The 25,917-nt window shown below is 41.4% G+C and overlaps 1 protein-coding gene across 2 annotated transcripts; it reads right to left on the minus strand.

Annotated features, from left to right (window-relative positions):
- Positions 1 to 1,474: 1,474 nt before the first annotated feature.
- Positions 1,475 to 25,917, minus strand: LOC126175329 (uncharacterized). 2 transcript variants are annotated; one of them, XM_049922045.1, is made up of 3 exons: positions 25,763 to 25,917; positions 22,774 to 22,849; positions 1,475 to 2,528 (listed from the first exon to the last, which is right to left on the minus strand). In XM_049922045.1, the coding sequence occupies exons 2-3, from the start codon at positions 22,830 to 22,832 to the stop codon at positions 1,757 to 1,759; spliced, it is 831 nt and encodes a 276-aa protein (XP_049778002.1). In that variant the 5' UTR covers positions 22,833 to 22,849; positions 25,763 to 25,917; the 3' UTR covers positions 1,475 to 1,756. The 2 variants fall into 2 exon arrangements, with proteins under 2 accessions (XP_049778002.1, XP_049778001.1); XM_049922044.1 differs by having other exon boundaries at positions 25,740 to 25,903.

Raw genomic sequence — 25,917 nt, forward strand, 5'->3', positions numbered from 1 at the left:
AAAGATGTCCCCAATAAATCTCCGAGCAATTATTTACAAATAGTTTCTTCTGTATTTTTACCAGAAGCTAACTGCTTAATAAAACTGTCATGTGGACTGCCTTTTCTCATGTACATACAAAGACTGAAGTGCACAGCTGCATGTCTTTGTAAGATAAGTGCTACCCTGTGGTTTCTTAAATTATTTTTTGACAGAATGACTAAACAATGGAGATGTTATTGAAGTTGTGTGTGTAAATTCTGCAGCAATGGTCTTACAAGGCTCTGTATATAGAACATTGTCGTCACAGAGTGGAAACAACCACCACCACCACAGTTCTGCCGAGTTTCCTGAAAAAAAAAAAAAAAAAAATTATGTATATACGTATCGCACCACCAGAACATCACTCTTAAATCAGACATGAAGAAAGGCAACAGCTCACCTCTATCTCCTCCCATACCTTACAGACCAGCTAAGTGCAGGACAGAGTGCTGTCTCTACTATGTACTGGTATCTCCTCGTTCAATGAGTATGGATCACGTGAAGGGTAACTGCTTAAATGCCTGTGTGCAAACTATGCAATTAGTCTAGGAACACCTGGGCCCCTAAGAGTGATATGTAGATGAAAGTAGTGTATTTTTTGATTCCTCAATGAATACTGGTACTTGATACTTTGGAAATAGGCATCTATGGGATACCTGACTGTATGTGGTTAACATAACTAATTTCACACACACACACACACACACACACACACACACACACACACACACACACACACACACTCTTTTCATTTTTGTATAGTGATACCATCTTAGTTTTCTTTGATGCAGGATGGGTTATCAAATGAGTCAAAAATTGAATATTGATCTCTGAATGAAATATCTGACGAATTTTAAACACATCTTATTCAGTCTAGCAATATCTAAGAAGTTGGTAGTGTTTTTGCAGAGAGATCTTGACACTGTCCTTTGTTAACAACAGCTTCACCTTAAAAATTAATACAGTAAACAAAGGAAATAGAACCTATCCAGTTGTGGATAAAAAAAAATTAAAGTACAGTAATTTCCCATAATATGTAGAGGTTTAAAAACTCAAGCTGAATGATGATGGTTTTAGAATTTGTCCAGCTGGAATCATAAAATTGTGTGCAAAGATTTCACATTTATTACATACACTGTGACAGTATCTTCCACAGAACAGGCTATTTTTAAGTCCGCGGGCTAGTGTGCTGTATGATTAACAAAGCTGTTTTATCATCAAGAAGATAACAACACTCTGAAGTCAGTTCTAAGAGATATTATGAATGATATCTCATTCTCTTTCTTTCACCTGCCTTGAATTACCATGGCAACATACTGGTAGTGGTTTAATGTCACAAAACATTCTCAGGAAATTGCAGGCTGCCATTACTTTGTTGCACTGGTGTCAGAAAGATATAATGGGTCTTTATGGAAGGTAAGGTATAAATTTTCTGTATACAGAACAGCAGAAAAAAAGTAACAGCAAAACATATCATACAATTTATTTTTCCCTGTCTCACATTACAGCCAAGTTTAACAGACATTACTCCTATATGACTAATGAATGCTAGCATCACAATATTTAATGCACAATAATCTCTCATCATACCTGAGACAGTTTAAAGAATTTCTTAAACAACAAATTATTTTTCACAAAGGGTACAAAAATTTATCACTGAATGAAAGGGAGGCAAAAAGGCAACAGTAGATAAATTAAAGCAGCTATAAAATAAACATTTCTTAAACCTGGACACTTAAATATACATCATTTCAGCCATGTGAGACATCTTCTTTGGGATATGCACAAAAACATCAAAATAACTTGCCAGTTCATCAATAGTTACATCATCACAATTTGTTGGAGTCGACATGAGAGCTTGCTGTGAACAAGTTTGTCCTTGAGTGCCACGATTTGGTGAGGATTTTGAAGTTGTTTTAGTGCTTTTGCTTTCATCATCATCATCTGTTATTGTCAATAATGAAGTGCCAGCCTGAAGATTCTGAAAGTTCACTGTATCATAGTCCTTTGTTTCTTCATTGGAGTTTTCACATTTTAGGAACAGAGATTTGAAATCACTGGGAGTGACATTATTTCCAAATGGTACTACACCTGATATTTCTGGGCTTATAATTAATTCAGTAACTCTGAACTGGGTGACATTTCTGAGCCTCACTTCCATCACAGAAAACCTTGCTGGTTTCAAAGGTGAAAAACTTGGTAAGTGTAAAATTGGATCTCTCAGGATACTATTATGTCGGTTTTTTCGTTTGCATACAGATGATCCAGTCAAGAAATTCAATCTGCTCTTGCGAACAATGTTTCGCTTAAACGTAGATGATCTCAGATTTCCTTCCAGCTTTCCATTTTTATGAGATTTATGTTTTTGTGTATTACACTTACATGAGGTACTTACACACTTCTCTCCAGAAAGATTAAGAGATTTCAGCAAAGCTCTTTCATCAACAGTAATAACAGTCTTTTGACTGAATGGATTTGATGTAGAGAGAGAATTCCTCTCTGTGACCCTGAAAATGAAAACTGTTTTGTGAATGCAAAGAACAAAGAGTGTGCATAAATTCTGTTTAAAAGAACTTTCTCACAAACAACTAATTGAGAACCTCATGTTACCTGCTTCAACAGTACTGCAATTGCAAAAAGTTATTAGACAGAGAGAAATGCAACAGTGTAAATCACTAATATTGTTCTACCAAAGGATCTATACAGCACAAATATATGGTTTGCAATCATTCGATCTGCACATACAGATAGGAATGCACCAGCACAATAAATGTGATACCTGACTTTCTTTCTATGTGCATAAAATGTTTGAACAACTAACAGAAATTCACCCTCTGAACATTTCTGGCACATGCCAATGATACTTCAACAAGTGCAAACCATCAAACCATATTATTTTCAAAGCAACAAGAGAATGCTGTGCAAAGGAATTGCAAACTTCGATATACTGGGTATATGCACACACACACACACACACACACACACACACACACACACACACACACACACACACACACACACACACTTCCAACAGGTGAGGTAGCAGTAAATCTGTTCCTTTTTTTGACCAGGGAGTTTGAAGTGCATGGCAGATTCCCTGTAGTGTTATATTCCACACGAAGACTCTTGCCAAGGTAAGAAGGTAATATTCTGCAATAGCAGATTTGCTCTGCTGTTATAAGTTTCTGTGATGCTTACACACAATACATACATCCACCATGGCCTCGATGGTTTGATGACAGGCCACAACTGAAATGCATACACCGGTTGCTTGCCTTAAGCAAACCAAGATAATCCTCTACAGATCCTAAAATGGCAGTAACCTTAGACAGTGGCTGTGAAACAAGTTTCACATCACATTTCCATGAAATACCTTTCACTTCATGTTTCCACAGAATACAACCAGTCCTTCCAGGAATGCTGCTTAAGTAAGGCAGAAAGACTGTACACTTTGGAGGCACCTCATTTTCATCACTCACCCAACAAACTAAATTTCTTTAACTATTACAACTGCTCCCACACTGGCTGTAATTTCCTCTGATGGCACAACTCTCAGGGTAATGGCAAATTTTCTCCTCTTGGCAAGCACAGATCTCTCATTACCAGATACTAAACATTCAGCTAAACTGATAAAAGCGCAGGTAGTGTATAAATGGTAGATAGTCTAATTTCTTCTTCTGTCAACTAGGCACTGTCAACATATGCTTCCTCATAGAATAATATGATAATTGCCAAGTTCATCCCAGTAACCACTACATAATTTATTGTTGACAGATAGGGCCACAGCTGATAATCTGGCATTTAGACACTGCTCAATGCGGTATTGGAATATCTCACTCATGTATTGCTGAATACTAAATATCCGCATCTATATGATTACTCAGCAATTCACAATTAAATGCCTAGCAAATGGTATTCATCCACAGAAACAAATAGAAAATTAAGACAGCCACGAAAGAAGATCATAGTGATGTACAAGGGTCTGAAAAATTTCCAGTTTTTTCTCCATTTGGTTGTTGTTGAAGTGGAATATTAGTATAATCTACAAACCTTCCCAAAAGATGCAGAAACCCCCCTAAAGTCAACTAAGGATGCTAGCAAACTATTGAAAAATGCAGGAATTTACAGGATATTGTGTAGCTGAGGTGTGCATGTTGATATTACTAAAAGAATGGTCAAAAGACGTCCACAAGAACACAAGGGCAACTGTAGAAGGGGAGACAGACCAACTGTTATGGAACATGCTTTGCAGCCAATTAGTACTGGCAGCCTTGAACAATACTATGAAAGACTGTACAGAGAGGCCAGAAAGATTACAAAGCACGCCAATAACTTCTAACAAGGGGAGAGGTGATAAATTAAATGGTATCTGAATTCTCGCATGGGATTAGAGCAACAATGGATGACATCAACTGACAGTATCCAAATGCGATAGTGTTTTCAAAATATCATGTCATGCTTCTGCCCCGAGCATGGGGAAATTTAATTTTAGTTCTGACAGAAGCAACCCAGGGTGTGCATCAAACTTCTGAAAAGCTACAACCCCTCTTGAAGATGTCATCCACAGCTGGACCTGAAACATTGGGTTTCAACAAGAAATCTGTTGACCATGGCATAACAGAACAGAATAAATTAGTAAATGTGACATTTCCAGCCATGTAAGTTTATGTTTCACTACCCACTACAGTTGTGAAAACCAATGATGGTAGTGTGTGAAAACAGAACTAAAGACTACTGGGTTGAAATTACTGTGCACACAGTTCTAAGTCGGATGACACTTATGTTAAGAGTTTAGCTAGCAGTAGTGGATCACTGGGTAACTTTACAGCACTTTCACTGCAAGCTCAAATCTGTCCTACTTTGCTCTCTCAATGAACTTCTTGATATGCCGAATGTTTGCCACTGACATTTATGTGGGATACGAACTGTTCAATTGCCTGATAGAACAAAAACAGGACCACAACATCAAAAATTAAAAAGTTCTTCACACTGGTATGGTTCTGAATATCACTGAAGTACAAGATTTCACTTGAAACATTCCGCAACAATAGCAAATAAGACTATGATCAACACTGTCAAAAGTCTTTTTAGTGGCTGGTGTGAGGGTTCCACAAATATATAACAGAATATCGTAACATAGCTTTATTGGTGATTTAAGGACCTTCTTTTCTATATAGCTTCAGATGACAGAAATACATTTTCTTCACTGGACAGGAAGCTTTCCGATTCCTTCAGGAAGCTTTCCGATTCCTTCATGAAATCTAGAAATTAACTGCCACACTAGTAAATTGCGCACATACTGTTTGGATGCAGCACGTCTTCAGACCACTCCCATCCTAATCCCTTTGTCAGTGGACCATACAAGTGACTGTTACAAGGGAACAAGTTGACCTGTAAGGTTGGTGTTCAGAAGATCATCAGTTGAGCACAATGAGTTTTTTCAAAAGTGTCTTGTCTTTAAGGAAGACCACAACATTAGTGTCACCAGCATTGTTGGTAGTGGAAAGCAGTAAGGCATCATCCAGCAGCTTGCTGAAATAAACCGCATTCACAGTCTTTTGCCCATGCAGGGAGTCAGTCCCAAAATATAGTTAGCAAAACTTTTCTTGGTGACAATCTAGTCTTCTTCTTGATCACTACCCGATCTCCAACTTTCCTCCATTTTGCACATGACATCTTGTTCTATGAAGTATAGTGATGGAATGCTGTTTAGTTGCAGATCACAATACTGCTCAGAGAAGCCTCTTTAGTTTTTGACAGATGTCTTTCTGCACATTCTGTTATCTGTAAGAAAACATAAAACCCACCTAGCCAATATTTTTTCACATGTCTGATAAATTGTATGGACACTTCCATCGCTTGTCCTCAACTGTGGTGTGAACTCAACAACAGTAATGTGATGATCACCTACCATAAGCTAACACAAAGCTTGACCATTATTTTCACTGACACTGGTTACCGAGCACTGTTTGTAACTGACTTCCCACTTTATCACAATTGTGTCAAAACCTCTAGACCCAAGCGTACAATTTAGTTGTACTCCAAATATTATGTGGAGTCTCCTCAAACTGTCACTATTTCACACCTTCATTGTTTAAAAAAAAAAAAGTGATGCACAACAGAATGGTACACCACGTTAACTCCTAGCAAAACTGAAATGGCAGACTTGCATGTATTGGCCATGCATATGGCTACGCCAGTCATCATCCCATAAGCAATTACGCAGCACACAATGCTGCTCATATCACTAAGTGAACTAAATTAAAGTTCCATTTATCTTCGAATGACCCCTGTAATTTTGCTGTAGAAACTGTTTCCCAATTCTGATTGATGTACTAGTTTAAACTGGATGGAGAGAGGGGGAGGGGGAGGGGAGAGAGAGAGAGAGAGAGAGAGAGAGAGAGAGAGAGAGAGAGAGAGAGAGAGAAACCATCTACACGACATGTTCTGCATACACTGGTGAAGAATTCTGTGACTTTCCATCTACACATAAATAACAAAACAGTTAATTTACAACCATATCAACAATGTGTGAGACTGTGTTTTTCCAGCAATCCTTTGCAAGCTCATTGTTACTTTTGTGTCTCACTATTCTCTGTCACTGTTCCATGCTGCACCAAGATCACTGATACAATTTTCAGTTTATGATGAATCCAAACTGCAATTATTGCAACGTAATATAAACAGACCTAAATAATAATGGACCAAGACTGAAAAGATTATTCACAGAACAACTGGTTAATTTGAAAGAAGCCATCAACAAATTTGACAAAGAACTAATTGTAAGAAAGAGGCCAGAAATAACTGTTGACCAGCAAAATAGTGTTCAAAAATACACCTATTTCTAAATGAGATATGTAGAAATACTTCTGGGATGAGTAAATCACAAACTGCACAATGGAAAGTGGGCTTGGCAGCCTGAGAATCCATGGTTAATAAGGAATACACTACGGGTATGTGAATAGGCCACAGGCAGCTGTGAATGAGCAACAAAACCTGGAGCAATTCATTCTGTTCCCTAAAACAGACTCTCAGCAAATAATTTGTGACACACTGACTGTCAGTCAACAAACACTTAAAATCGCCAAAGGGTGTTTCAGAATTACACAAGTCCTTTAGAATCCCAAGTTTTGCAGACAGTTCATCTTGTTAACACTGTATAGTATTTGACTGCCTTTATTCATATCACTGTTTCAAAATTACAATGCTTTTTCGTAACTATTTTAAGAATATACTCTGAGGTATAGTACTACAAGCTGCAACTAATCCTTTAGTCTATCCATAGTCCACTATATGTGCTAATGGGTCATTCCGAGTCAAGCGAACCACTTTTAGAAATCATCCCAATCTTACCCCCTCAGATTGTTCATATTTGATGTCAAATACCTCTGCATACTACAAATAATTCCACAGATTCTTACCTCTCAATATGCAGTGCTTGACATCACTATGTCAAAGATGTTGAGATTTTGTGATGAGAATGCAAAAGCTGTCATTTTTGAGGTTGCTTATCTCTTCAAATAGTTAAACTTTGTCCCCAAGAGTTGATACACTAATTCAATTTTCTTGGTAGTATAAAGTACACAAGTTTTACGAGTTTCGCTGCAGTAGGGGCACTCACTCTATAAATCTCACTGTAATGAGAAAGAGTTTGAAGTTCACCATGGTTGCCACAAGCTTCCCTGATTGCCATTCCCTGATATTTCCCCAATTTCCAGACAAGTTTTAGCATTTTTCCCTAACAAATTTTGAGATCTCAAGGTTACGTAAAAATGTTAAGTTGACAATCCGTCTACACAGCTAGATTACAAGAAACAATAAAGCCAAAAGTGAAAATATCTGAATGAAACTTGTAAGCAGATGCTATTCTCTAATGTGAGCAAAAATCTTAAGTACTGGCATCAACATCTTTCGTAGTGAACTGTTTTTAGCTGGAGAACGCAAGTAAAATGGTATGTGTGTTTCATTGAGACCACTGAAGTCATTTTGTTTCAATACAACAAAACGAATTTGGTGACAAAAATATGCACTTCCTTGGAGTTGCAAGACAGATTAAAATACCTTCACCTTTTTTTTGTTATGGTTTTAGGGCGCAGAACTGCTACGGTCATTAGCGCCTGGTCTGTGACTTACGAAAAGCTAAAAAACGAAACTGGAAACCAGCAGCAATTGGAGCAAAACTCAAAAAATTGGAGAAACTAAAAACAGAAGGAAAGCTTAAAAAACCACTATATAAGGGGGTTGGTTGTCCCCAAAAGGAGCTTCAAATGACTGATGTCATCTCACTGGTACTAATAAACTCGAGAACACGATCGGCTGAGCGCGTGTTATCTGCTAAAATGGAAGATATATCAGGCGACAGCTGTAGACGGGTGCGTAACGGAGTAAAATAGGGACACTCAAGTAAAAGGTGTCTTACCGTCCACAGCTGAGAGCAGTGGGGACAGAGTGGGGGAGGATCGCCACTTAAAAGATGTTGATGGCTAATAAGACAGTGCCCTATCCGGAGTCTAGTTAAAATTACCTCCTCCCAACGCGTTCGGGACGAAGAGGTCCAAGCACAGGGAAGAGCTTTCACGTGCCGCAATTTATTATTGGCAAGTGTCTACCAATATGCGTGCCATAAAAGAGCAACATGACGACATAAAACACCCAGTAGATCAGCGAAGGGAATCATGCAAATGAAGAAGACAGACTGCAGCTTTGGCCGCTATATCGGCCGCCTCATTCCCACAGATACCAATGTGTCCTGGGATCCAGAGGAACGCCACAGACGCCCCTCCAAGTGGAGCAAGTGGGGGCAGTCCTCAATCCGATGGACCAGAGGGTGGACAGGGTTGAGAGCTTTGAGACTGAGGAGAGAGCTGAGAGAATCTGAACAGATAATATTCTGTATCTGCTGATGGCAATGGATGTATTGGACAGCCTGGAGAACAGCGTAAAGCTCCGCAGCATAAACCGAACACTGGTCCGGAAGCTGAACTCGATTTGGGGTGTCGCTAACAATATAGGCACTCCCAACACCAAACGATGTTTTTGAGCCATCAGTGTAAATAAATGTGGCTTCCTTCATTTGTGCACATAGAGCAGCAAATGCCCAATGATAAACAGGTGAAGGGGTACCATCCTTGGGAAACTGACAGAGGTCAGGGAGCAGGCAGGTCCGGAGGCGGAGCCAAGGTGGCGCTGTACCCCAAGTTGTCAAGAAAGTTTTAGGAAAGCGGAAGGAAAGAGAATGGAGCAGTTGACAGAAGCGGACTCCCGGTGGTAGTAGGGAGGAAGGGCAGCCTGCATACCCTAAATCCCAGGAGGCGTCGAAAAAAATGTCATGGGCCGGATTAGCAGGCATGGAAGACAGATGGCTAGCATAACAACTCAGAAGGACAGCTCGCCGATTGGACAGCGGAGGTTCAGCAGTCTCAGCATAAAGGCCTTCCACAGGGCTGGTGTAAAAAGCTCCAGACACTAAACGTAATCCACTGTGGTGGATAGAGTCAAGACGCCGAAGAATAGACGGCCGAGCAGAGGAGTAAACTATGCTTCCATAGTCCAATTTCAAGTGCACTAAGGCGCTATGGAGGGGGAGAAGGACCACTCGGTCCGCTCCCCAGGAGGTACCATTCAGGACACGGAGGGTGTTGAGGGATCGCAGACAATGAGCCAAAAGATAGGAAACGTGGAAGGACCAGCACAGTTTTCTGTCAAACCTAAGACCCAAGAATTTAGCGACGTCCGAAAACGGAAGGTTGACAGGTCCTAGATGTAAGGAAGGTGGAAGAAACTCCATACGACACCAAAAATTAACACAAACGGTCTTACTGGGAGAAAAGCGGAAGCCGGTTTCGATGCTCCAAGAGTGGAGGCGATCGAGACATCCTTGAAGACATCGTTCAAGATGGCTGGTCCTTAGAGCTATAGTAGAGTGCAAAATCGTCCACAAAGAGGGCCCCCGAGGTCCGGAAGGAGACAATACATAATTAGATATATGGCAATGGCAAACAGTACAACACTTAGCACGGAGCCCTGGGGTATCCCGTTTTCTTGGGAGAAAGTATGGGAGAGAGAAGTGTTCACCCGCACTCTGAATGTGTGCTCTGCCATAAATTCCTGAAGAAAAAGGGGCAGCCGACCTCGAAAGCCCCAAGAGAACAGTGTGCGGAGAATGCCTGTCCTCCAACAGGTATTGTATGCTCTCTCCAGATCAAAAAATATTGCTACTCTTTGGCGTTTCCGGAGAAATTTGTTCATGACATAAGTGGAGAGAGCAACAAGATGGTCAACTGCAGAACGATGCTTTCGGAAACCGCATTGGGCAGGTGTTAAAAGACTGCAGGACTCCAGCCACCAGGCTAAACGGCAATTCACCATACGTTCCAAAACCTTACATACACTACTCATGAGACAAATGGGGCGATAGCTAGAGAGGAGATGTTTGTCCTTTCCAGGTTTCGGAACAGGAACGACGGTAGCTTCCCACCAACGTCTGGGAGAAGTACTGTTGGTCCAAATTCGATTATAAAGGCGAAGGAGGTAACACAGACTATGGTATGATAAATGCAGCAACATTTGGATGTGGATACCATCCGGTCCTGGGGCGGAGGAGCGAGAAGAAGACAGAGCATGTTGCAGTTCCCGCATGGAGAAAACTGTATTATAGCTTTTGCGATTTTGAGAGGAGAAAGCAAGAGGTTGCACTTCCACTAAGCGTTTCTTCGGGAGAAACGCTGGCGGGTAATTTGAAGAGCTCGAAATCTCAGCAAAGTGTTGACCCAATGAGTTAGAAATTGCGACGGGGTCCACTAATTTATCATGCGTGACAGTGAGCCCAGAGACCGGGGAGAAACTAGGTGCGCCAGATAATCATTGAATCCGACTCCAAACTTCCAAGGAGGGAGTGAAGGTGTTAAATGAGCTAATAAAGAATTTCCAGCTTGCCTTCTTGCTATCGCGGATGACACGACGGCATCGCGCACGGAACTGCTTATAGCGGATACAGTTGGCCAAAGTAGGATGGTGTCTCAAAACGCAAAGAGCACGTTGCCACTCACGTATTGCGTCACGGCATGCCTCGTTCCACCAAGGAACTGGGGGGCGCCGGGGCAATTCGGAGGTGCGTGGTATTGAATATTCCGCAGCTGTAAGAATAACGTCGGTAATATGTGTGATCTCATCATCGACTCTGGGAAAGTGACTGTCACCAAATGTCGCTAGAGACGAAAAAAGTGTCCAATCGGCTTGGGCAAACTTCCAGCGTCGCAGGTGTATATATGGCAGTTGAGGCTGCAGTCTAAGGACACATGGAAAGTGGTCACTCGAGTGTGTATCACCAAGGGCGAACCATTCAAAGCGCCGAGCTAGCGGAACAGTACCGACCGCGAGGTCCAAATGAGATAAATTTGTCATGGAGGCAGACAAAAATGTAGGGACCCCAGTGTTGGGACAAACTAGATCTGCTTGGTGGAAGACTTCTAGCAATAGTGAGCCACGTGGACAAGGATGTGGAGATCCCCAAAGCGGGTGGTGGGCATTGAAGTACCCAACCAGCAAATAGGGGGGTGGAAGCTGACCAAGAAGATGAAGGAGATCAGCTCGTGCCATTGGCGTGGACGATGGAATGTATACAGTACAAAGAGAGAACGTGTATCCAGAAAGGGAAAGATGGACGGCAACAGCTTGGAAGGAAGTGTTTAAGTGGATTGGGTGATAATGGAGAGTATCATGGAGAAGAATCATGAGTCCTCCATGGGCTGGAGTGCCTTCAACAGAGGGGAGATCATATCGGACGGACTGAAAATGAGGGAGAACAAAGCGGTCATGGGGACACAGCTTTGTTTCCTGAAGACAGAAGATGACCGGCGAGTAGGATCGTAAGAGGATCGACAATTCATCCCGATTGGCTCGAATGCCGCGGATATTCCGGTGGATAATGGACATAGAGTGAACAGAAAATGGAGGAATGTGACCAAGGTTGCTGTCAACTCAACGACTGCTCAGAGCTTGCGACCGACAGCGTGGAATGGCATTCAGCCGAAGGCAGAAGATCCTGATCCATAGGTTGTTCAGGAGCAGCTCCTGCCACCAGTGATCGGCCGGTTAATCGGCCGCCAGCAGTGCGCCACAGAAGACGGCTGAGGGCGATTTCCGCCAGGTGGTGCTGTAGATGGGACACACCTTGGCGGAGAAGGAGATGAACTGGGTTTCTTTGTAGCCTTCTTGGAAATATGATGTTTAGATGAAGGAGAAACCGATGGTTGTGAAGTTGGGGTACGTAAAAAATCTTCATGAGTATGCTTTTTTTTCGAAGTCTTGGTGTCTGACTTTTGGGCTCGAGATTTAGCAGAACCCGATGAAGGGTGAGCCATAGATTGAGCAGGTGAAAGTGGGGAGGTTGAACGGGCGCTCTTTGCACTGGCCGATCTGACGACCGTGTCACTAAAGGCGAGATCACAAGTCTGCGTGGCTGCCTCCTTTGTGGGCCGAGGAGAAGCAAGGATAGCGCTGTATTTTCCTGTCTGAGGCACAGTGGGCTGTCGACTGACGAATAATTTTCGAGCAGCAAAGGTCGACACCTTTTCCTTCACTCTGATTTCCTGGATGAGCTTTTCGATCTTAAAAACGGGGCAATCTCGAGAGGAAGCAGCGTGGTCACCCATACAATTGATGCAGCGAGGGGATGGAGGTGGACAAGCACCCTCATGGGCATCCTTGCCACACGTAACACATTTGGCCGGATTGGAACAGGACTGGCTGGTGTGATTGAACCACTGACACCGATAGCAACGCGTAGGGTTTGGGGCATAAGGGCGAACGGAAATTATCTCATAGCCTGCTTTGATTTTGGATGGGAGTTGAACTTTGTCAAATGTCAAGAAGACAGTGCGGGTTGGAATGATGTTAGTGTCAACCCTTTTCATAACTCTATGAACAGCCATTACGCCCTGGTCAGAGAGGTAGTGCTGAATTTCTTCGTCAGACAATCCATCGAGGGAGCGTGTATAAGCGACTCCACACGAGGAATTTAAAGTGCGGTGCGCTTCAACCCGGACAGGGAAGGTGTGGAGCAGTGAAGTACGCAACAAATTTTGTGCCTGGAGGGCACTAACTGTTTCTAACAACAAGGTGCCATTCCGTATTCTGGAACAAGACTTTACAGGACCTGCAATTGCGTCGACACCTTTCTGAATAATGAAAGGGTTGACCGTGGAGAAGTCGTGACCTTCATCAGACCGAGAAACAACATGGAACTGGGGCAACGATGGAAGAACTGTCTGTGGCTGAGACTCATTGAACTTACGCTTGTGAGCAGACATAGTGGAATGTGAGGAAACCATTACGGAAGAATCCCCCATGATTACCGGCGTCTCCGATGGCGCGCTCCTCCCTTGTGGGGGCCCTCTCTGAGGGCACTCCTGCCTTAGGTGATTGTTCACACCTCAGGTCATACCTCCCGACAAACGGACGGAGGGACCAACCGGCACTTTCGGAAGGTAGCAGCTCGCGTTATCACCCCTCCCTGGGCCTGGTCGTTACCAGGGGATACGTGTGTGTCCTACCTGTCTACCCGGGGCGGGGAATTAGGCGTTACCCCGTCACTGGCTACGCACAAAAATGCGTGGGTCGGCCTTCAGACATGCACAGGGAGGAAGAAAGAGAAAGGGAAAAACAAAGAAAAGGGAAAGGAAAGAGGAGAGGTGTCATATGCCGCAGCGGAGAAAAGGGTAAAGAGAAGAGGTAAGGAAAAGAGAAGGACAAAGGAAGGATGAAGAAATACAAGCAGAGAAGGCGAAGAATGCGGTACATTTACGAGCTCCGTCTCCGGACATAGGCACAAACCATACTCCCAGAGGGGGAGAAAGGGAAGGAAAGAGCCAGAGGTGAGGGGAGGAGGGGCGAAGATGGGGGAGAGGGAAGGATACAGAAAAGGAAGGTATGCAGCCCGGAAAGGAAGGAGGGCCACATTAGCTCGGGGTCCCGTGCTCGCTACGCACGTATCCACAAAGAGTTGTGGACCCCCTGGGGGAGTGCCATTGGTGTGGACGATGGAATGTATACAGTACAAAGAGAGAAGATGTATCCAGAAAGGGAAAGACCGACAGCGACAGCTTGGAAGGAAGTGTTTAAGGGGACACAGTCGCGAACAGACAAAAAAATCGAATTTTTTTTAGTCTTAATCTATGCTCCAATTATTTGGCTACAAAATGCCGTTTGTTTCATACAAATCTGATTATTAGATTCGGTGTTATTAATTTGTTCGTGAAGCATGGTAACTTGCGCCATGTCCATTTTTGCTGTGTCTTGCAGTAGTCAGCATTGACTATAGTACAACAATCTTTTATGTTCCACGGATATAAACACTATTTGGCTAGCAAGAGAGAATTGTTATTCTGATGTTTGCCAGCCTGTATGCATTGTCAACTATCGTTTGTCAGTTTCTTCATCCTAGTTGTTTATGTTTTGGTGATACAAATGTAAATGTGATTTTGTGAAACGTTATAATACAATGGGTAGAATAAGAAAGTTTGGATATAAGCCTAAGTTTCGTGGAAATAAATATGTAAAAATAAACCGCGAAAAAGCTAGTTTTGAACAGAGGGCAGAAAAAAAAAATATTGAAAGTGAAGTCAGTGCGAGTGTCTGCTTCAAGCAAGAAGCTTCTAGGTGCTGCCGGTTTTCCAAGTGCCTCTCAAATGCTTGACAATGCAATATGTGGTGTGAACAGTGTTTCTGTTGTTACTGACACAAACATTCTGATCTCCATGAGGTTATTACGTGAACTTATTGAAAAACACACAAATTCTAAAAACTGTGGTGGAAACGTTACTTTGCACGAAGATGTGGTGAAAACCAAGAGAACTGTTTGTAATTTAGTTCTGACATGTTTGGAATGTAGCTGTACTGCCAATACTATGTCATCCCAGGTAACAAGAAGCAGATTGTATGAAAACAGTGTAAGCTTAGTGTATGCATTTAGATCTATTGGAAAAGGGCGAAGTGCAGGTGCTGTTCTTTGCGCAGTGATGAACATTCCTCCACCTCCAAGAAAGTTTGATGTTTGCAACAAGGCTATTGGTGCAGTTGTAGCTGAGGTAAGTGAATCTACAATGTTGAAAGCAGCCAAAGAAGCAGTTCAGTTGAATGATACGAAATCTGACCCAAGGCAAATTTCTGTTGGTTTTGATGGCAGTTCGCAGAAACGTGGGCATACATCCCTAAATGGCAGTGTGTCAGCAACTTCTTTTGATACTGGGAAGGTTCTGGATATTGAAATTATTACTAAGTCCTGTGACATCTGTAGCAAAAATCCCACTATACAACATGTGTGCATAAAGGACTATGATGGTTCTAGTGGAGGCATGGAAGTGGCTGGTTTTGCTAACATTTTCAAAAGATCTGTGCAGTCAAGAGGTATCCTCTATACAGACTATCTTGGGAACGGAGACAGTAAGGCTTGTCTGAAAGTGGTAGAAGATAAACCTTATGGGCCTAGAGTCAAAATTAATAAACTGGAATGTATAGGACATGTACAGAAAAGAATGGGATCACAACTTCTAAAGATATGTAAGGAAAAAAGTTAGGTGGTAAAGGCTGAAATTGACAGGATCCAGACTTATTATGGTATGGCCATTAGAAATAATTGCAACAATGTAGAAACAATGAGGAGAGGCATCTGGGCTATATTCTTTCATAAAATTTCAACAGATGAGGAACCACAACATAACCTTTGCCCACGGGGACTTGACAGCTGGTGCAAATTGAACAACCCAGCTACATCTTCCAGCTATAAGCACAAACATTCAATTCCAGAAAAAATCCTGCTAGCTGTGAAACCCATTTTCAGAGACCTTAGCCAAGAAGAGCTCTTGAAAAAGTGTCTCCATGGAAACACTCAAAACCCAAATGAAAGTTTGAATTCTGTCATTTGGACAAGGCTACCAAAAACTGTTTTCGTTAGAAAAGAAACACTAACATTTTGTGTTCATGGTGCAGGGATGTGCTTCAATGCTGGTGTGTCAAAGACGACTGATGTATTAAGACTCTTGGGAACAAAGGACGGTATCAATACTGAAAGTGGACTGAAAAAGATCGATATGGACCGTATCATTTATGTTGATATTTCTCAGGAAATGCTACCAAGGAGGCCAGGATAGCCAGAAGATCTAAGAAAAGAAGATAAAGATCAGGAAGCTGAGCCACAGTATAGCCCTGGAATGTTTCAAAAGTGTGTCTGTATGACATTGTACATTACTTTCTTGCATGTAAAACTTTAATACCATTTTTCTCCAAACTACATTTTTTGACCTTCTGGTACACTTCTCAAAGACTATGACTGCTACACACATCAGACTTACAGTATCTCTTGTTAATACAACGATGATTAATTAGATAAAAAAACAGACCAGTAGTGATAAAAAGAAGATTTACAAGCTCCAAGGTGTTTAGAAAAGTTTTAATATTTTGTCTTACAGAACAAAAAAATGATTACTCATGAAATATATAAAATACACTAACCATTTTTATGCGATTTGAGAATACACAGTAAAAAGTTTCAGGTCTTTATCTCCATTAGTTACTTCAGAAAGTGTACTTGACGTTTGCTCGTTTTAGCATTGATTCCGTATGGGAGTTCCCTCACGACTCTGTCCCCTTAAGGGGATTGGGTGATAATGGAGAGTACCATGGAGAAGAATCATGAGTCCTCCATATGCTGGAGTTCCTTCAACAGAAGGGAGATCAAATCGGACTCACTGAAAATGGGGGAAAACAAAGCGGTCGTGGGGACGCAGCTTTGTTTTCTGAAGACAGAAGATGACCGGCGAGTAGGATTGCAAGAGGATCGACAATTCATCCCGATTGGCTCGAATGCCGCGGATATTCCAATGGATAATGGACATAGGGTGGACAGAAAATGGAAGAATGTGACCAAGGTTGCCCTCAACTCAACGACTGCTCAGAGCTTGCGACCAACAGCGTGGAACGGTATTCAGCCGAAGGCAGAAGATCCTGATCCATAGGTTGTTCAGGAGCAGCCCCTGCCACCAGCGATCGGCCGGTTAATCGGCCGCCAGCAGTGCGCCTCGGCGACACAGAAGACGGCCGAGGGCAGCTACCGCCAGTTGGTGCTGTAGATGAGACACGCCGTGGTGGAGAAGGAGAGGAACTGGGTTTCTTATGAGCCTTCTTGGAAACAGGATGTTTCGATGAAGGAGGAACCGATGGTTGTGAAGTTGGGGTACGTAAAAATCTTCACGAGTAGGCCCTTTTTTGGAAGTCCGGGTGTCTGACTTGGGCTCGAGATTTAGCAGAACCCGATGAAGGGTGAGCCATAGAGTGAGAAGGTAAAAGTGGGGTGGTTGAACGGGCGATCTTTGCGCTGGCCGATCTGAAGACCGTGGCATTAAAGGTGAGATCACAAGTCTGCGTAGCCGCCTCCTTTGTTGGCCGAGGAGAGGCAAGGACAGTGCTGTATTTACCTGCCTGAGCCACAGTGGGTTTTCAACTGGCAAATAATTTGCGAGTAGCAAAGGTTGACACCTTTTCCTTCACTCTGATTTCGTGAATGAGCTTTTCGTCTTTAAAAATGGGGCAATACCTAGAGGAAGCAGCATGGTCACCCATACAGTTGGCGCAACGAGGGGATGGAGGTGGACAAGCACCCTCATGGACATCCTTGCCACACGTAACACATTTGGCCGGATTGGAACAGGACTGGCTGGTATGATTGAACCGCAGACACCGATAGCAACGCGTAGGGTTTGGGATGTAAGGGCGAACAGAAATTATCTCATAGCCCGCTTTTATGTTCGATGGGAGTTGAATTCTATCAAATGTCTGGAAGACAGTATGGGTTGGAACGATGTTCGTGTCAACCCTTTTCATGACTCGAACAGCCGTTACGTCCTGGTCAGACAGGTAGTGTTGAATTTCCTCGTCAGACAATATGTCGAGGGAGCGTGTATAAACGACCCCACATGAGGAATTTAAAGTGCGGTGCGCTTCCACCCGGACAGGGAAGGTGTGGAGCAATGATGTACGTAGCAATTTTTGTGCCTGGAGGGCACTGACTTTCTAACAACAAGGTGCCATTTCGTAATCTGGAACAAGACTTTACAGGACCTGCAATTGCGTTGACACCTTTCTGAATAATGAAAGGGTTGACCGTAGAGAAGTCGTGACCTTCGTCAGACCGAGAGACAACAAGGAACTGTGGCAACAATGGAAGAACTGTCTGTGGCTGAGACTCATTGAACTTACGCTTGTGAGCAGACATAGTAGAAGATGAGGAAACCATTGCGGAAGTATCCTCCATGATTACCGTCGCCTCCGATGGCACTCCTCCCTTGTGGGGGCCCTCTCTGAGGGCACTCGCGCCTTAGGTGATTGTTCACACCTCAGGTCACACCTCCCGAGAAACGGATGGAGCGACCAATCGGCACTTTTGGAAGGTATCAGCTCGGGTAATCACCCCTCCCTGGGCCTGGCCATTACCAGGGGGTACGTACATGTCCTACCTGTCTACCTGGGGCGGGGAATTACACGTTACCCCTCACCGGCTATGCATGGAAATGCGTGGGTCGGCCTTCAGACACGCACAGGGAGGAAAAAACATAAAGGGCAAAACAAAGAAAGGGAAAGGAAAGAAGAGAGGTCTCAAACGCCGCAGCGGAGAAAAGGGGAAAGAGAAGAGGTAAGGAAAAGAGAAGGACAAAGACTTGCAAGGGGGGGGGGGGGGCGAAGATGGGGGATGGGGAATGATGTGGAAAAGGAAGGTATGCAGCCCATAAAGGAAGGAGGGCCACATTAGCTCAGGGTCCCGTGGTCGCTATGCACGTATCCACAAAAGAGTTGTGGACCCCCCTGGAGGGAAAATACCTTCACTGATTTCACAAATAACCTCAGAAAGAAATAGGCCTCTTGAAAGAAATGTATAAGGTGTAAACCAACAATATAGTTGACTGCCAATAAAATGTTGGTTCTGCGACATTCATTGTTGTCAGTTATTACCCACTGAGTTATATATATTATCTTACAGATAATGTAAGCTTGCTTTCAAGAAATATTTGACTACATAGTGTACAAACTGCCAGCGACTGCCACAATTTTCTTCTTCTTATCGCCCATACTTTCTAATATATAAACTACTTTCATAGTTCCAAAATGTACTAGAATACATAAAATGTCTATAAAATGCCGCAGTGCACAATGTATTTGCAGTGAACTGTCACAGTTTCCGAAATCCATCGCCCGTGGCCTCTAGCCTGCTGAGGAGCACTGCAGCCCTTGGTCCATGGATAAATTGCAAAAATCCACTGCATTAGGCTACATACAGACAGACCCAGCCTGTGGGCAGTTCAGCGAGTCTAAATCTGATGGGCAGGACCTTTACATTAGTGGGAAACAAAGGGCCCCAAATTAGCAGACCCCATCCATTAGAAACCTGCAGAAATGGCCTACGGTTTGGACCTGTCACAGAAATCCAATTGTGTAACCAGCTATTCAGGAGTCAGAGACAGCATGTTGGTGAAATGGGATTGTAGTGATCAATCCATGCAACAGGTAACTTGTACAAATACTCTGACAATCAATAATAATAAGGATAGGTAGCAACTCACCGTAAAGATGATTGCTGAGCAGCAGACATGCACATAGAAAAGAATCACACTCTCACAACTAAATTTTCGGCCATAGCCCTTGTCAGAATTTGAGAGCACATGCACATTCACACAATCACTCACACACAACTCAAATACATACAACTGCCCTCTCCGGCCGCTGCGTCTACAGCCTCTGAGAATCAGATCCAAACAAACCAATCCCCATGCCTCCCTGCCTCTCGTCAGCGGCTGCTAGGCCAGCGTCAAAAAGTGGTGGCAACACTGATGCAAACTGAGGGGAGTGGTAGGAAGGGGAGAAGCAGTAGTAACGAGGGAGCAGGGAAGCAGCACATGTGCGCAGCTACACATAACCAGTGACTATGTATGACATCTCAGTAAACAAACCATTTCATCTACTGAGACAAAAACGATAGTTTTCTAGTGTTTCTTTTTTCCAAATTTTCCCAACACATTTGAAATTCCCTATTTCCAGAACCTGTGGCAACCCTGTTCACATTCAGTTATTTCCTGAAGTAACTGTCATCAGAGGCTCTGCTGTAGGTTGTTTGATCTATTAGTTACTTGATGGAATCTGTAAAATTTTGCTTTCAGGAGCAAATGGCGTGGCATCGACAGTTACTTCACTGACTGCATTCTGCCATGGTGCACACTGCTCTCATCTCGGCAGAAGAAACATTTAAATCTGCCACTGGAAGTCACTGCTACAGAAGGCTCACCAAATACCACTAGGTGGCCCTACACACACCATCAGAGGGTGCCAAACTTGCATCATCTTACCGTCTGCAATTGTGACTGATCTGCACATCTTTTTAAGCTGCAGCACTTGGAGCTCCGCCTATGACTATCATCAGACTACTATCTGATAACACCACGCATGTGAATGACAGTGCAGCGAGATCTTATGAATGAAGCACAAAGCAAGCGAGAGCACAAATCTATCTCAACGTTACTAAAGATATGTTCATGGAAATTTAAATGAATAGCCATGGAGCTTTTCAAACAAAGAGTGCCTTTCATAATAGACAGTCCATTTGTGCATTAACACACTCCTGCTCCTCTGTACCATTAGCCATTTCTTCTATCTGTGAGAAAGCTGTACTTTTACATCAGTAGTTCACTAACACAAGTGTATGAAAGCAAGATTCAAAATAAAGTTGTCCTAACTGGATGTAAGCTTGTTCCATATTTCCAAATTACAGTACCTCATTTACCACTGCAATTAAGTACTATTGTTTTGTAAAATTTTGAATTGTAAGAGAAACCTACAGTTACATAGAAGAAATCCATCAAATCAACAGCTATATTATGAAAAGGATAGAATGCCACTCACAGCAAAGGCGAATACTGAGTTTCAGACATGTCAACAAAAAGACTGTTGCAAGAAATACACACACACACATTCATACAAGAAAGTATTGTAAAACAATCTGTTACAACAAAGCTAAATGGATGTTTTGTGCACACAATTCCAGGTCGTGAGTTGTTAGACAATCCAACTGAGGTTTGGGAATGTTGGCTAAGCAGCTCGCAGTAAGACTTGGGTTCTCTCAGAAATGTGCCCCACCTGTGGTTGCACTTGCCTGGATATTAGGTTGGGTCCCCTTGTGGCTTGGGGAGAGAGGTGTTCCATTTTCTTCAGAATGGCAGTGACAAATCCGTCCTGAACCAACAAAGAAGATGCTCAAAAAGAGCACCAAGATAGGTAACAACCCTTGCTTACAATGAACTTGTGCTGAGTTAACATGTTAGCTCAAAATGAGGTACTCAATTTTTCAAATAAGCTGTGTAAAAATGGACTTTCCTATGGTGTTTAATGTCCTTTATAATTACGAAACAGTGCAATGCCTACAACAAAAACCATGCATTTTGTCAATAATGAAATTCTGCACAACTATCTTTACATAATTTTTGTGTAAAAACAATGGGAATTTCTGGAGGGAATAATACATAATTTTTTTGCACATCTGTAAACTCACTAAAACAAAACTAAGATATATTATGCATAAAAACCGGGTTTTTAAAATGAATCTTGAATGAACTGCAGAACGGGTGGCCTTTTCAGATAAAGGTTCAAAACTGTCTAAATACTGAGGGACAATTCTCTGGAATAAACTTTGCCTCCATTTATGTCAAGAGTCATCCACTCCTGAAAGACAAATTTTACACATGCCACAGAGAAACAGAACAAAAACAGAAATTTTTATGAGATTTACTTTATGAAATAACACCTGAACTCTGTATTTCCTTACAATGAAGTTTCTTGATGACAGAGGGCCCCTGGTGCAGTAAAGTCTACATAAAAAATCTTGAAACTCTTATACTTTATACTATGTGAACTATGTAAGTAGTGAACAACCTCTCAGGTATGTAGGTTCGTTGTTCAATGAAAGACATCAACTCAAAAATGATAAAAAGTTTTGCACATTCTTTACAAAAAATTCATCAGCATTGACTTTAGGGGCTCCTGGAAAAACAAGCAATACACATCTCAAACTAAGAATGTCTGACTACACATAATATGCATAGGTATCTGTGTAGATGATCTGAACAGAATCAGATAGTAAGATGGAAATCAGTACACCACTCAGTAGGCAATTGCCCTAATATGAACTACAAATGTGAAAAACATTTTAACACTTATGTAGTTTATGGGTGATAAGAGGCACCAAAATACTCATTACAGACTTCTCCATTGTATAATTTAAATTTTCTGAAATTTTCTTGCAATTTTTGTTTTTGCAATGAAAAGTATGTTACATATGTGCAAACACAGACATCAGGCTACATAAGAAATTTGTATGTTGTTATAATCTTTATTTCACCTTCACAAGCTCTCAACCAAATCACATCCCAGCCTAACCTAAATCCTGGGCTACACCACAGATAAGTCTGTCACCACAACCAAATTCCAAAATAGCTCTCCTGTAACATTTGTGTCACAAACTAATAGGACTATGAAGTTATCTAGATGTAAGATGTATCTATTACTGTGTGAAATATAAAATGTTAGCTCTGATACAAAATATGGGGCAACTTGTATATTAAATTCAACACAAACTCTGACATGGAACAAGGAGGCGAAATACACAATTTTCTTGCAGACATGGATGTAACAAGAAATTTACAGAATAGTGTGTACCTTTTAATGTCAATCTCCAACTTTTCTAGGCTGTCTGGTAGTGATAAGTCACCCGCCATGTCCTGAACTTCATAGGCTGCAAATTAATGAGATTTTAAACATTTTAATGTATGCCATGAAAAAAGTCTCAGAATATAAGAATAATATACTACATGCCAAGTCAACTCTCATCTGCAACTGAACTATTACTTCAGGCTCCAGATTATAACTACACAGTATAATATTATTTGCACTAATAATCACAAACTACAAATCTGTTAGCGAAAAATCAATATACTTCCTTCACAATTTACGATATTGTTAACATGGCAATCATCATGCTTAGTCAAGAAGTTAATGTGCAATAAAAGCAAGCAATCCATCACATATGACTATGCAAGAGGCATATAGCAACACAAGCATGTCACAGTGTTAAGCCAATGGCACCATCAGATGTGGTATGGAGTGTATGTGGTCACCACACTGCTTTCCTGGCCGTTGCCTGGTTTCTTGCTGTTAGAGCTGCTTCTAATTGGTTGGGTAGCTTCCATAGTTGGTGGCATCAGATTGAGTGCAACTGTATCTTTGTGTTTTTAATATACTTTGTGTGATATCTGCTGGAGAAAATCTCACACAAAACACTAAATAAAAATGTGTTTGGAAATTATCCCATGGAATGTGGCAAATCACAGACATTCAAGGGTAATTTTAGAGAGCTGCTTCCTGCATTATTTAGTGGAATATTGTTAATACCAACTCAGACAATTTTAACACAAAATGTATATGGCCAAAATATGATATTGGGATATTTATTAAACAATTATGAAAGAACAAACACTGAATAATGTAAAACTTTGTGACAAACAATACGTCAGAAATGAAACTTGAATGTTTCTAAACTTTAGAAAGCTCTTTGCAATACTTAGAGACTGCCATGGAGTAGTTGCAGATGATCAATGGATTTAACATGAAAGAGGTGAATTGACTGTCTTGATTGGCCCAAAAACCAAGAAGGACTTTGGAACTCCAATACATTCTTTCAATGGTCACCAATACCTACCCTCTCCTAATACTTTAAAAGCCCTATTTATTAGAATTGTTTTTCTTTTCGATGGAACTAGGCAGAAACAGATCTTATCAAAAATTTGGATCATCTTCTATATCACCCAATTATACAAGGCTGTAAATCATGTACACATCATTTGAGTCTCTTATAGTCTGCTGTAAGACCTCTACTTTCTTCACGGTTACATTATGGGGTTCTTTAGGTTTTGGAACTACTATCCTAGTTTGTTAATGACAAAAGGAGTATGGAGGTTGTACTCTGTTACATACATTTTTAAAGTGTCTTTCAGTTTTGTTAATATAAAGGTCCATTTGGCCACATATTTCAGTGAGTTCACTAATTCCACTTCATCTTTAGGAATAACTGATTTCCCTCCAGAACTGAAACCTTCTAGTCGTGTGGGATAAGAGAATAACAAGTCCCCTTAGTCCATAATTTGCATAACTTTTCATGCTTATACTGGAAATTTCATTCACTTCTGTAGTTGCTAATAACAGATTTACACATCTTGTATATTCACAACTAATCTGACATTTTGCTTGCAATAAGTTTACCTTGTAGGATCACCCACAAGATGACATCTTAAAATCGCCCCAAAGCATAGAAAAAATTTCTGGCACTTTATTCAAAATTTCCTCCTCTGACACAGATACATGGAAATTTTATTTCTTGTTTTAAGAATGTCTGACTTAGGATGTAACTCTGTAGGAAATTTAGTTAACACTGATACATTGATATAATGGAATATTAAATTAGACTTGATGAAACAAAACCCCAATGTTGCATTTTCTAAACTAACACTGCTGCAATCATACAGGAAACTAACTGGATCAAAATACTTATAACTGCATGAAAAAGCTTGAGTTTTTCTGAAAAAACTTATATGGTGAGGCTGACAATTAACCCAAGTTATCCTATAAGAATGACTGCAGCTTTTAACAACTTTTTATCACACTACTTGCTCTGTTATCCTATTTAAACTTACATCTACATTATGGCTGACTGTGAGGTCTGTTTACATTGAGATGTGACAACTTACTTCATTTCAACACTGATCATTTCAAGAACAATATTTGCAACAGCATTATTTAATTATGTCATAAGTGAACAACACACATTCACAGTAACTCCTCATGATACATAACTATGATGGTCCACTAGTTTATTAATACTCAGGAAGAAGAAATTGTGATACTACATAAAATAACTATGTGACTAGCTGCCATCCATTACTATAGTGTTCTTGCTCTTTAGAAATTATGTGACACATTACAATGCGTTTACAACTACTTAGCAGCTTTATCTTAATTACATTTTGTTACATCATGAAACCTAATGTGACAAAGAACAGAAATTGTGAACAACCGAGACAAATTAGTATGATCTTTTTTTAAACGCTAGTTTGCAACATCTTACGCAGGTCGTTAATTGGCATTGGATGACAACAGAACTTCGGGCTACATGTACTACAAAGTTAAATCTTTTATAAGTAACTTTCGAATAATTTCTGCTTTTAATATTTTTCGTTACTCCCCCGATCTGCAACGCTAACAAGGCGAAGCCAGACCCAGTACCAAACTTCCCCGTTATTAACTAACGAGCTGGTCGTTTACGCTCCTACGATAATGATACAAATAGGTAACTGTAGCGTTAATATGACTAGAAGAAATTTGATGTAACCAAAATAGTTCTGGACATAGGATCGCATAGGGCGAAAACAAAGGAACTGATGTGTCTTCATATTATGCAATGAAATTGTAAGGTCGTAACTGGAAAAAAAATTGTATAACTAAATACAAGAATTAATTCCTCACAAATAACAGGTACGCAACAGAGACATGGCATTATTTACAGAATTTAATAAACGTGACAGTAAATTGGAATGACCTTCTGTGCATAAATTTCAAATCTGTAATCTTACCCTATTGATATCGTTACATGTACCTCTACTCTCCTCCCAAATTAATCAGAGGCGCACAAGTATTGCTCGAATATATCACAATGTCTCCGCAACAAGATGACTATGCACCTAACACCACACTATACGCCATAATTTTCTGTTTATTGAAACTCTGTTTACAGAGATATTGTAGTCTGTT

Source organism: Schistocerca cancellata, chromosome 3 (genome assembly GCF_023864275.1).
Source record: "Schistocerca cancellata isolate TAMUIC-IGC-003103 chromosome 3, iqSchCanc2.1, whole genome shotgun sequence".
Taxonomy (NCBI): Eukaryota; Metazoa; Arthropoda; class Insecta; order Orthoptera; family Acrididae; genus Schistocerca; species Schistocerca cancellata.